The 12,313-nt window shown below is 51.3% G+C and overlaps 1 protein-coding gene across 2 annotated transcripts in view; it reads left to right on the top strand.

The window, feature by feature from the left end:
- Positions 1–1,899: 1,899 nt before the first annotated feature.
- The window catches only part of LOC128337143 (semaphorin-7A-like), a 35,208-nt gene continuing 24,794 nt past the window's right edge, over positions 1,900–12,313 (top strand). The window contains exon 1 of one of the 2 annotated variants that reach the window (XM_053277783.1): positions 1,900–2,353. In XM_053277783.1, the coding sequence (XP_053133758.1) occupies positions 2,269–2,353 (85 nt within the window). In that variant the 5' untranslated portion in view covers positions 1,900–2,268. Of the gene's footprint in view, positions 2,354–5,373; positions 5,394–12,313 lie in introns of those variants that run through there. The other variant, XM_053277784.1, reaches the window with a different exon arrangement.

Raw genomic sequence — 12,313 nt, 5'->3', positions numbered from 1 at the left:
TCGCCACTTTAAAAGGTGTCTCTTCTGCTCAGTTACTATTTTCTGAGTAACACTGAGTAATACTCAGTGACCATCTCCTTTTTAGAAGCATCTAAGCCAGTGATCATCATCACATCTTGTGGCAGTGAGTTCCACATCCTCATTACACTCTCTCGCGCGTGCTCTCTCCGGCCACTGATGCTTAGCCTTGCCTTCCAGGGAAAGCACTTCAACCCCTTGATCATTAGGCTTGCTCTTTTCAGCACCTCCCCACCATCTGCCAGGAGTTCTCCTGTGCAAGTTCCACCGCTGTGGCTGGGACCTGGGCAAGGGCACAGTGGGCACCTCCATTTTCCGGAGCAGGAACGAAGCCTGCTGAACTACCGGGCTGGCTCTAGCTTTTCCCAGCAATGTGGTCAAAGAGGAGGACCCTTCAGCTGCTGAGGGCTGTGTGCGTCGGGAACTTGTTTCCGGGCTCTCCAATCCCCATTTTCCTTTTTTCCCAGCACTTGGAAGTTCCATGAAGACATTCTGCTTTTAAAACAATAATACCAAACCAGCAAACAAAAACAGTAGCTGCCAGCTGTCCGCCTTTGATGTCCCACTTCTTCTGTCCCTGGGAGTTTTTCACGCCCAGCTTTTAGTTCGCCTCTCCTCCAGAATGCAGGGGGTGCATTCACATATTGGCCAAATTTACCCCGAACTCCTCGGCAGCTATTAGGGAGCACGTCATACACAATTTGGGTTTTTCATTGCACGTTAGAGTGTAGCCTGGATTATATCCGGAGTGAAAAATCCACTTTTTGCATCAATTTTTTGGGGGGCAACTTCAAATTCGCAGTAAACCTGGGGTAAAGCCTGCTGCCTGGGAAAGCTCCTGGTCCTCTGGTAGCAAGCATGAATTGTCCTCTTGCTAAGCAGGGTCTGCCCTGGTTTGCATTTGAACGGGAGGCGCCATGTGCGATGGGCCAAAGGGGGTGGAATTTGCCACTTCAGTTTTATAGTAGCCACTGCCATGTGATGTTGTGAGGTGGCCTTTAAAAGGGGATGAGCAGCATTGGTGCAGGTCAAGGGGGTCTATCAGTGACCGTTCGTTGTCGTGGTGAAACGGAACCTCCATGTTGAGAGGCAGTTTACCTCTGAACACCAGCTGCTGAGGACAATAACCAGGGCAGGGCTGAGGTCAGGGGCGTAACAAGGCTGGAGTGGGCCCAGAGACAACATTTTAAAATGGGCCCCTCGCTGATACACACACACACTTCACAATATATAGTCCTAGGAACATAGGAAGCTGCCATATACTGAGTCAGACCATTGGTCCATCTAGCTCAGTATTGTCTTCACAGACTGGCAGTGGCTTCTCCAGAGTTGCAGGCAGGAGTCTCTGTCCCTATTTTGGAGATGCTGCCAGGGAGGGAACGTGGAACCTAGATGCTCTTCCCAGAGCAGCTCCATCCCCTGAGGGGAATCTCTTCTAGTGCTCACACTTCTAGTCTCCCTTTCATATGCAACCAGGGCGGACCCTGCTTAGCTACGGGGACAAGTCATGTTTGCGACCACAAGACCAGCTCTCCTCTCCTACGTCATCTGACGTGCCTCTGGGGGGCCCCAGGTAGTAGTCACGCCCCTGGCTGAGGTCTTTGGGCTCTGTTTGCGGGCTGCCCAGAAGCATCTTGCCCGCCATGGCGATGCTGCGCTAGGTGGATCATTGGTCTGATCCCATCTGGACTTAAAAAAAAAAAAGATCTTGTGGTGCCCCACACCTCTGGCCGTCCCATCTCCCACCCCCCCACCCCCCAAACTCTCTGCTCGAAGCCTACTGCCACCCTTGGCCTCACGGCAGAGCCAACTGCGACTCTGCCGTCCAAATCCACCCAGCTCCAGTCTTAATATAATCACTGAGTGGGCGGGAGGAGGCATGAGAACTGGCTGAGTGCAAGCCGAATTTTGTGGTTTCCTTTCCTCTGCCTGGCTCTTCCCTTCCCTTCCCACCTGCACAGCTATTTATTCACACCTGCAGGAGCTCTTTTCCCCCTGTGCCTTCCACGAGGGGCTTGGTCATATGGGTCTCCCCTCGAGGAAGTTGTGCTGACATTACCGCTTTTCGCTGCTGCTTCTTCTTTTTTTTTTAAAGGGTTATAAATTAGAAAACAGAAGGAGAGAAAAGGGGAGGGGAGCGACAGCAGCTCTTACACAAGCCAGGGGGTGGAGGAGAGGCTTCTTGCAGGGTTGTCTTCTACTGCGGCTCTCCGGCCCTGAGGAGACTTTGCTTTCCAGGCAAGCTGAAAGATGAGACCTCTCCGGCTCTGCCTTCTCCTGCTCTTCGGCCTGATCTCTTCCCAGAAGATCCCCAGGTTGAAGCTGGTTCCAGACGGTGAGCATTTGATCTCCTTGGGATTGCTGGACTCATCTTGAATATTGCCAGGGCTGCTAAATTTGAGGGGGAGGGTTTTGTGTGTGTGTGTGTGTGTGTGTGTGTGTGTGTGTGTGTGTGTGTGTGAACATCTTGCTTTTCATGTGAGTTTCTCACCCACATTGTCAATACTTGCGTGGGGCGGTGTGTGTGTGTGTGTGGGGGGAGTATTCAGCTTTTATGTATTTTAATGCAGGATGGCTCAGGGAAACATGATGGGTAGGAGGGAGGGAGACCGAGATGCATACAGGGGAGGAAGGGAACTGATGCAAAGGGGAAAGGCAGGAAGAAAATCAGTGCTGGGGAAAAGATTTTCCATCTCTTTTTTTGTGATGAAAAATCTCTGCAAATTCTGCACACAGATTCGGACTATCTGAGATTTGCATGTCTCATTCATGGTCTGTTGGGTCAGAAGGGGCTAGCCCCTTCGGTCTAAGAGGGTGGGTAGACCTAATTTTGGGCTTGGGATGCAGCTAAGGAGGCCTTTAATTGGAGACCCTGAATATAAGTCCGGGAGAGGAGGTGAATTGGTCTGCATAGCCTTTTTGCATAGCCTTTTGGGCTGTGGCAGTTTGGCCACAGAAATGTGCTAAAATACCTGTTTGGAGAAGATCAGGGGATTGGGTTGGGTCGGTGTCTGAGAGACAAAGGGCGCTGCCATATACCGAGTCAGACCACTGGTCCCTCAAGCTCAGTATTGTCTACACAGACTGGCCGCAGCATCTCCACGGCTGCAGGCAGGAGTCTCTCTCGGCCGTATCTGGAGATGCTGCCAGGGAGGGAACTTGGGACCTTCTGCAGGCAAGCAGGCAGGTGCTCCTCCACTGAGCGATGATGGCCCCATCCCCTAGGGAGGGGACTCTCTCACAGTGCTCGTATATGTACTCTCCCATCCAAGTGCCACCAGGGTGGACCCTGCTTAGCAGAGGGGGCGATGCATGCTTTCTGCCACGAGACCTGCTCTCCTCCCATCGACCAGCTTTCCTCCCATGCATTTTTGTTGCTTGCCAACCAGAACATCCGACAATGACTTGCACATGTGGATAGGCGGTCGCAGATTGAATGCTCCAGACAGCCGTTCCATACTTTTGCCACATCCCCTCGAAAGCATCTCCCTGCCCCTTGAGTCGATTGGCAGATTTAACTGAGAGCAGAAGCATAACAAGGGTGGGGCGTAAGGGTGAATGCCCACCTTCTCCCGTGTCCCGTGTCCACAGCCTCAAGCATAGAATGCCATTGATGGGAAAGGTAGAAGTTGGAGGCATGTGAGTTTCAGCAGCAGAGCTGCGGAGCAGGAGCAGTCTACCTGAGCTGCAAGAAGTCTGGATTTTCAGACGGAAGGGGCACCCTTTCCCGCAGTATGGAGAGGGACACAAAATGGACAGCAAGAATTATGGAAGATGCTGCCCGTTGTTAAGAATCAGGAATGTAACGTTTGCTGCGGGGTGTGAAATAATTAAGCACGGGGAGTCTTTTTATGATGGTCGATGAGAATCCAGATAAGGACATGCTCTGAGGCTGAGCGAGGACAGCTGGTCAGGCAGAGGGGCAACCTTCTCCCTTGTTCCGTTCCCACCACATAACACCGTACAGTTTAATTAGGCACAGACTACTCCTGGTGGGTGGCAGGAGCAGTCTATCTGAGAATAGCATTTTGAAAGTTCTTCAGCCATTCTGGTTGCCAGAGGAGGGTGTGTATGCAGAACTGGGGAACCTCCTCTCCGGCATAGAAAAAGCGAGTTAGGGCACTGAAGAACGTGACCGAGGACACTGATTCTCAGTAACGGCGCAATGTCTACACATGCATGGATCAGCCCTTTGGCTTTTAACGACTGCCATCGTCTGGGTTTAAAACAGAACCTCTCCCAGATGCCAGGACCAGCTGCAGCCTTACCAGACTGCCACGGCTAGAGCCTCAATAGCTCAGAGCACAGCGATGGTTTTTTGATTGTGAGCTCCTTGGGGCAGAGACCTGTCTTTCGGTGGTCCAATATTAGTACATTTAAAATGACAAGCGGATTTAAGGTGACAGATAATAGAAGGTCCCAGGTTCCTTCCCCAGCATCTCCAGTGAAACGTATTTCAAGGAGAAGTGCCTTGGAGAGCCGCTGTCAATCCGAGGAGACGCTTCTGAGTTAGATGGACTAATGGTCAGTCTAAAGCGGCTTCCTATGTTGAGGTGGGGCGTAAAAGAGACAAATGGGACATCAGCAAGTTCTCCAGGGCCAACAGAAACTCCAATAACCCAACAGACAAGCCTAAGTGCCTAGGTATCTTTTACGGCCATACTGTTGAGTGTGAGAAACATCGATGCTGGAAAAGAATGATTACTTTCTCAGCTCAGAAGCAGTTACCTGTTTATTAGAAGGGGCTGGCTAAAGTGTGCCCTTCTCCCTGCTTTTAAGCACCCTGCCATGCTCACAATCATAGCATGGCAGGTTGTGTTTTTCAACATTACTGACTCGTTATAAAGGTTATTTTGCTTTTGAAGACTTCTCCACCCAGAATCCCAGGAAATCTTGGGTGGCCAGCAGAGGCATAACGATAGGGGGGGCAGGCGGGGCACATGCCCTGGGCGCCACTCTGGTGGGTCACGTGGGGGTTGTCACTTTGCCATTTCTGGGGCGACGGGGGGCAGGGGAATCTGCTGCCACAGATTTTGTCAAAAACTGATTTATTTATTTTTTGATGGATTGATATGGTTAAGACCACCTGCTTTAAAATGGGAATTGTCCAACTGAAAAGGTTTAAAGGAACTCTTAGATGAGGCAAGCTGGTGCTCCACATGGGATGGAGCACCCACTGTGCAACCGCAGCGGCTGCAGCCCGGCCAAACCCACCCACCCACAGATTGCTCAGTCACTTGGGGAGGGCACTTTTCCTGATGGCAAGCGAGTCAAGCCGCGTGCCTGGAGCCATCTATGGAGGTCTGTTGTGCCTGACTGAAGGGCATCGACTTGTGGAAGGCTGAGAGCCTGGACCGCGCTGGATCTTTCACAGGGTGAGGTACCCAAGCAGCTCCAAATAATAATAATAATAATAATAATAATTATTATTATTATTATTATTTTATTTTATTTTATTATTTTATTATTATTATTATTATTATGAATTCGATTTCTATACCGCCCTTCCAAAAATGGCTCAGGGTGGTTTACAAAGAGAGATAACAAACAAATAAGATGGCTCCCTGTCCCCAAAGGGCTCACATTCTAAAAAGAAACATAAGAGACAGACACCAGCAATAGTCACTGGAAGTACTGTGCTGGGGGTGGATGGGGCCAGTTACTCTCCCCTGCTAAATAAAGAGAATCACCACGGTAAAAGGTGCCTCTTTGCCCAGTTAGCAGGGGTATCTGCTAACTGCCCATAATCTGCCCATAAAGCCTTGTCCTGGAGACAGCAGAAGTAGAAATGCCAGAAAGCCCTGCTAGATCAGACCAAGGATCCATCTAGTCCAACATCTTGCTTCCCGCAGTGGCCAGCTGGGAGCCCAGAAGCTGGGTGTGCAGAGAGCAGAAACCGCCCCCGACACACACACACACACACACACACACACACACACAGCCCAGAAACTGCTGTTCAGAGTTCGGGTGCCTCTAAACCTGGATGTTCAAGATAGCTATTGTGGCTAATCCCCACTGACAGACCTCTTTTCTCATGAATTGAGCCAATCTTCTTTTAAAGTAAAATAAAGTTGTGCCATCACGGAGTCGGTGTCAACTCCTGGCGATCACAGAGCCCCGTGGTTGTCTTTGGTGGGATACAGGAGGGGTGGACCATTGCCCGTGCAGTATGAGATGCTGATGAGATTATTATTGTGAGCTCTTTGGGGACAAGGATCCATCTTATTTATTTATTATTTCTCTGTGTAAACTGCCCTGAGCCATTTTTGGAAGGGCGGTATAGAAATCGAACAAATAAATCGTCGTCGTCATCATCCTGTATCGCTCTGCCCGATATAAGTGTTTCCCATAGTCCAGGGAACATACCAGCGGGGAGTCGAACTAACAACCTCTTGCTCGCTAGGCAAGTGACTTCCCCGCTGCGCCATGAGGTGGCTTTTAAAGCCATCTACATGAGCAAACGGAGATCTTCACAAAGCCCACCGCCGCCACCCACACTCTCTCCCCATCTTTCACCAAATCCTCCTTTTAGGACCCACCTAAGACCAGGAACTAAGCGTAGGGGAGGGGGCAATGCCAAAGACAAGCGGGGCAGGGACCTATCATTTGAGCACTGCCTGTGAAGCGGGAATGGGATGGGGCCATAGTTCAGTGGGAGGGCGTCTGCCTGGCAGGCAGAAGGTCCCCAGGTCCATCTCCAGGTAGGTTTGGGAAAGACGCCTGTGCCGGAAACCTTGGAGAGCTGCTGCCGGTCAGTGCAGGCAGAACTGTGAGCTAGATGGACCGAGGGTCGGACTCAGCAGACGGCAGTCTCCTGTTTCCCAGCGGCAGCCCCTGCCAGCAGATGGATCAATGGTCTGGCTCGGAATAAGGCAGCTTCCTATGTTCCCAGGAATAAAGTGCCTCTGAGCAGGTGCAGAGGTCCTTTTGTGCAAAATTTCACAACCATGGCAGAGCTCCCCCCCCATCCCTGCCCAGCAAGAATTCAGGGAAAGGACTTTGAGAGCAAAGGTTGCAGTTTTCAGATGGAGCTGAGCAGTCCTTGATTTCGGGGGGGGAGCGAAAACAAGATACCCAGGTCTCAGCTGGAGATCTGGGCCTCTCGTCTCCCCTCCCTGACCCCCACCAGAAATTAAGTACTGCAGTTTCTGAGACAGTGCAATGATGCCAGCCGGGCGGTTCCTTCTGGAAGCAGGCAACCTTTTGCTGTGAGACGGAGAGGAGGATTTTATAGGCTAGACACAGACTCGCCCTCTGCAATGCAGATAACACAGCGATCCCGGCGCTGAGGGGAAAGCAAAACAACGCCGCCCTCGATTCCTTTCTGGAGTGGGTACTCGGCCTCGCCAACCCAAATTACACGCTCTTCCTCGCTGTGCATTCAGACCCTGGCATCATCGCTACGGCAACACAGAAGGGCTGCCCGTATTGGCTCGTGGCCTGCTGGTACACCAGCCCACACTGCTCCAACTTGACTTGTTAGATCAGAGAGCATCGGCTACTGATTTCCCAGCCTGTTTCCCCTTCTTTGGTCCTTGGGGAAAGGAGACATGCTTTCCATTTTACCAGGCTGTTCTTGCCAAGAATATTGCAACGAGGGGAGAAGGCCTCAGTCTGGGAGGGCTTCAGCCTGACAAAGCTGGTGAAGATCACTGGGTTAGTCTGTTGAAACACAGGAACACCAAGTCCTATTAGTCATAGGAACCATAGGAAGATGATGATGATGATGATGATGATGATGATGATGATTAATTCGATTTCTATACCGCCCTTCCAAAAATGGCTCAGGGAGGTTTACAAAGAGAGATAACAAACAAATAAGATGGCTCCCTGTCCCCAAAGGGCTCACAATCTAAAAAGAAATGTAAGATAGACACCAGCAACAGTCACTGGAGGTCCTGTGCTGGGGGTGGAGAGGGCCAGTTACTCTCCCCCTGCTAAATCAAGAGAATCACCACGGTAAAAGGTGCCTCTTTGCCCAGTTAGCAGATGTCATTATTATTATTTCTTGTTTACACAGTCAGACAGGTGTTATTGACTGGTTTGTTTTATCTAGACATCGAGTCTTTCCCAAGGACCTGGGATGCCAGAATTTTATTGTCAATTGTTATAGATATCATCGCAGAATATAGGCTGTTCCCAGTAAAGCTGCTTTTTGTAATTGGCTGATGGAGATTTCTGTGGCCCCTATTATTATTATTATTATTATTATTATTACATTTATATCCCGCTCTTCCTCCAAGGAGCCCAGAGCGGTGTACTACATACTTGTGTTTCTCCTCACAACAACCCTGTGAAGTAGGTGAGGCTGAGAGAGAAGTGACTGGCCCAGAGTCACCCAGCAAGTATCAGGGCTGAATGGGGATTTGAACTCGGGTCTCCCCAGTTCTAGTCCAGCACTCTAACCACTACACCACGCTGGCTCTGAGTCAGACCATTGGTCCAACTAGCTCAGTGTTGTCTTCACAGACTGGCAGCGGCTGCTCCAAGGTTGCAGGCAGGAATCTCTCTCAGCCCTCTCTTGGAGATGCTGCCAGGGAGGGAACTTGGAACCTTCTGCTCTTCCCAGAGCGGCTCCATCCTTTAAGGGGAATGTCTTGCAGTGCTCACACATCAAGTCTCCCATTCAGATGCAACCAGGGCGGACCCTGCTTAGCAAAGGGGACAAGTCATGCTTGCTACCACAAGACCAGCTCTCCTCTCCTTCAAAGTCTAATGGATCTCCTCGGGCAGAAGCATTTCTGCTTGAAGTGAAAACCTCAGTGGCCAGGTGTGGCTATATATATCATGAGGCGGTGACAGCACCAGGGGAAAAAAAATAGACATAGATATATATTAGGGGGAGAAAATCAAAGGGGCAACATGCATTTATTGAGGGGGGGGACAAGTCCTGTCCCCCAAGATAAAGCGAAAGAAATATATTTTGCAGCAACGCTCCCATCCAAAACCTATTTTCTCTGCAGGAAGCCCTATTGGTTCCAATGGAGAAAATGTTCAAGCAAGGATGTTTGTTTGTTTATTACATTTTTATCCCGCCCTATCCAAAAGGCTCTGGGCAGTGCACAACAATCAAACACAACCCGTGAATCGGTCGTTTAAAAACAACCAATACAAAACTAATTTTAAAACAGTTTAAAACCATTAACAATTAAAAACAATTTTAAAACCCTGGGAGGCCAAATCAAACAAATAGGTTTTAAGGGCTCTCTTGAAAGCCAACAAGGAACCCGAGCTACGAATTTAGGATTGCAGTCTTGTATTCATTTCCAGTTTGATTCAGCAACAGGTTTAGTCGGGGGGGGGAGGGCAAGCTGGGTTTGTCCCCCTCTCTGCTCCCCTCAGCTCTGCCTGTGCCATGAGTCAGCATGATGTAGTGGTTAGAGTGCTGAACTAGGACCGGGGAGACCCGAGTTCAAATCCCCATTCAGCCATGAAACTAGCTGGCTGACTCTGGGCCAGTCACTCTTCTCTCTCAGCCTAACCTACCTCACAGGGTTGTTGTGAAAGAGAAATTCAAGTATGTAGTACACCGCTCTGAGCTCCTTGGAGGAACAGCGGGATATAAAATGTAATAATAATAATAATAATAAGGAGTCTAAAGGGAATTCCCACCCCACTTTGCAATATTAGAACTAGAATGAAACTGATCTGCAATAGATTCAGGACTTCACCCAATGCCAAATTAACAACTGAAAGTCCACTGCCTCTGGTGATGGTCACTAGCTTTCTTTAAAAGCAGGATTAAACAAATGCCTGGGGAATACATTTCATCTGCCAGTGAGGATTAGCCATGGTAGCAAAATGGAACCTCCATGTTCAGAGACACTATATCTCTGAATACCAGCCACTGGGGGCCAAGCAGCAGCGGAGGACTGTTGCCTTCGTGGCCTCCTTGTGGACTTCCTGGAGACGTCTGGTTGGCCACGGCTGGAAATGGGATCCTGGAGGGACCCGTTTCTTTTCTCTCTCTCTCATTAGCCGAGATAGTTAGGAATTGAACCTCCATGGACAAAAGCAGCATACCTGTGAGAATGAGAGGTGGCATGCAGCAGGGAAAGGCTGTGTTGCTCTCATACCCAGCTTTGTGGTCTTCCTGGAGGCATCGGGGTGTCCAGCTGTGGGAAACAGGATGCTGCATCAGGCAGACTTTTAGCCCATTCCAGCGGGGTGTGTGTGTTCATTTTATAAAAAGTGGCCACGAAGTAGAGAAGAGCTGGTCGTGCAGTAGCAAGCATGAATTCTCCCCTTTGCTAAGCAGGGTCCACCTTGGTTTGCATTTACATGTGAGCGCTGCAAGATGGGGATGTGGGGCCATCGCTTAGTGCTTGCATGTAGAAGGTCCCAGGTTCAAGGACTGGCAGCATCTTCAGGTAGGGCTGGGAAAGAGCCCTGCCTGAAACCTCAGAGAGCTGCTGCCAGTCAGTGCAGATGAGGCTGAGCTAGATGGCTCGGTAGAAGGTCTGACTCAGTAGAAGGTAGCTTCCTGTGCTCCTCTGAAAGCTAAGCATGGCCAGATAGATGACTTCGCAGGGCAGAAATGGAACTGAGGATCAGGAAAAAGCAAAGTCAGCTCAAAGTCGCTGCATTTCGAGCTGGTTCTTCACACCTGGCGTTTAGCCCGCATCTCCTCCTGAATAGAGGCTGCGAGTCCACATATCAGCTGGATTAACCCTGAAGTCCCTGCGAGGTATCGGCAGGGCTGCACCAAGATGATTTGGGCACCCAGACCGCCTGGATTCCCCAGCCGCGAGCTGCCACCCCCACACACACGAGAACCACCACCACTACCCCGCACGTGAGAGCCCCTGAAACCTTCTTTGGGGGGGTCTGCCCCACCAAACCTCCAGGGGGTTTTTTTTTGGTAAACTTTTTTGGGACGCTGGCCACATCCGTTCGGGCCAGTGTCTTTAACAAAGTGCAAGATTGTTTCGAGATTGTCACAAGCCAGAGGTTTGGCGGGGCGGGCGCGGGGTGGCTGTCAAGGCCTCCTGGCCATTTGGAGGGCCGGACCGGGTCCCCAAGGTCTGAGGGTTAGTGAGCCTCTGGCTGTCAGGGACCAGTACACAACTGACTCTGCTTTTCGCCGAATGACTGCGAAAAATTACTGCGCATTCTCGCTTGGCCCGAATTATGTCCGGGCTTTTAAAAAATCCCCTTATTTGCGGCAGCTTTTTGTTGAAAACCCGAGCTTTCTTGAATGCCAAGGGACTTCTCCTTTGATGTGTAGATTGGCCACTGGCAGTAATTCGGGCCTTATGGTCTGCTCTGAATGACTGGCAATTGCAGGGGGGGGCGTTGTGGCAGATGGGTGAAACTCTGCTCTTCCATAACCAGCTGTCAAGCTTTCTCACCTCCTCCTCCTCTGTCTCTGATGTGATTGGAGTATCTGCTGATGCTCCTCACAGCCTCCCCCTGCCTTGGAGGGTCAGCAAATTGCCTGCCTGCATCTCTGGTCTGCTGTGGGGAGCAGAGCCAGCCCCATCGCTGCTGTGTGACCCCTTTTCCCTGCTCACCCTTGGTGTGTGGGGGGATGCCTTTGGAGCAAAGCGCCTCTGGGCTGTGAAGACCTCCCTGCGTCCCACCCGCCCGCCTTCCCTTCCCTTCCTCGCTGTGAAGACCTCCCTGCGTCCCACCCGCCCGCCCGCCTTCCCTTCCCTTCCTCGCTGTGAAGACCTCCCTGCGTCCCACCCTCCCGCCCGCCTTCCCTTCCCTTCCTCACTGTGAAAACCTCCCTGCGTCCCACCCGCCCGCCCGCCTTCCCTTCCCTTCCCTTCCTCGCTGTGAAGACCTCCCTGCGTCCCACCCGCCCGCCTGCCTTCCCTTCCTCGCTGTGAAGACCTCCCTGCGTCCCACCCGCCCGCCTGCCTTCCCTTCCTCACTGTGAAGACCTCCCTGCGTCCCACCCGCCCGCCCGCCTTCCCTTCCCTTCCTCGCTGTGAAGACCTCTCTGTGTCCCACCCGCCCACCTGCCTTCCCTTCCCTTCCTCGCTGTGAAGACCTCCCTGCGTCCCACCCGCCCGCCTGCCTTCCCTTCCCTTCCTCGTGCTCTGGCCCCTTAGTATGTGCTTGTTTTGTTCTTCTGGCCGCCTGCTGTGTCGGATCATAGGCTGGAGGTTTTACAGGCAGGGCTTCCCTCCCAAATCCACTCCTGATTGGAATGTGCCCGTCCACATATTCGCTGGATTTAATCCCACCTCCCTGCGGGCTATCAGGGACCAGGACAGACAGGGCTTTGATTCTCCCCAGTGAAGGCTGTGAATTCTGGCTTAGCCCGAGTTATGTCGGGGTAAAAAAA

This window comes from Hemicordylus capensis, chromosome 14, assembly GCF_027244095.1.
Source record: "Hemicordylus capensis ecotype Gifberg chromosome 14, rHemCap1.1.pri, whole genome shotgun sequence".
Taxonomy (NCBI): Eukaryota; Metazoa; Chordata; class Lepidosauria; order Squamata; family Cordylidae; genus Hemicordylus; species Hemicordylus capensis.
This window is presented reverse-complemented; position numbering and strand designations above follow the sequence as displayed.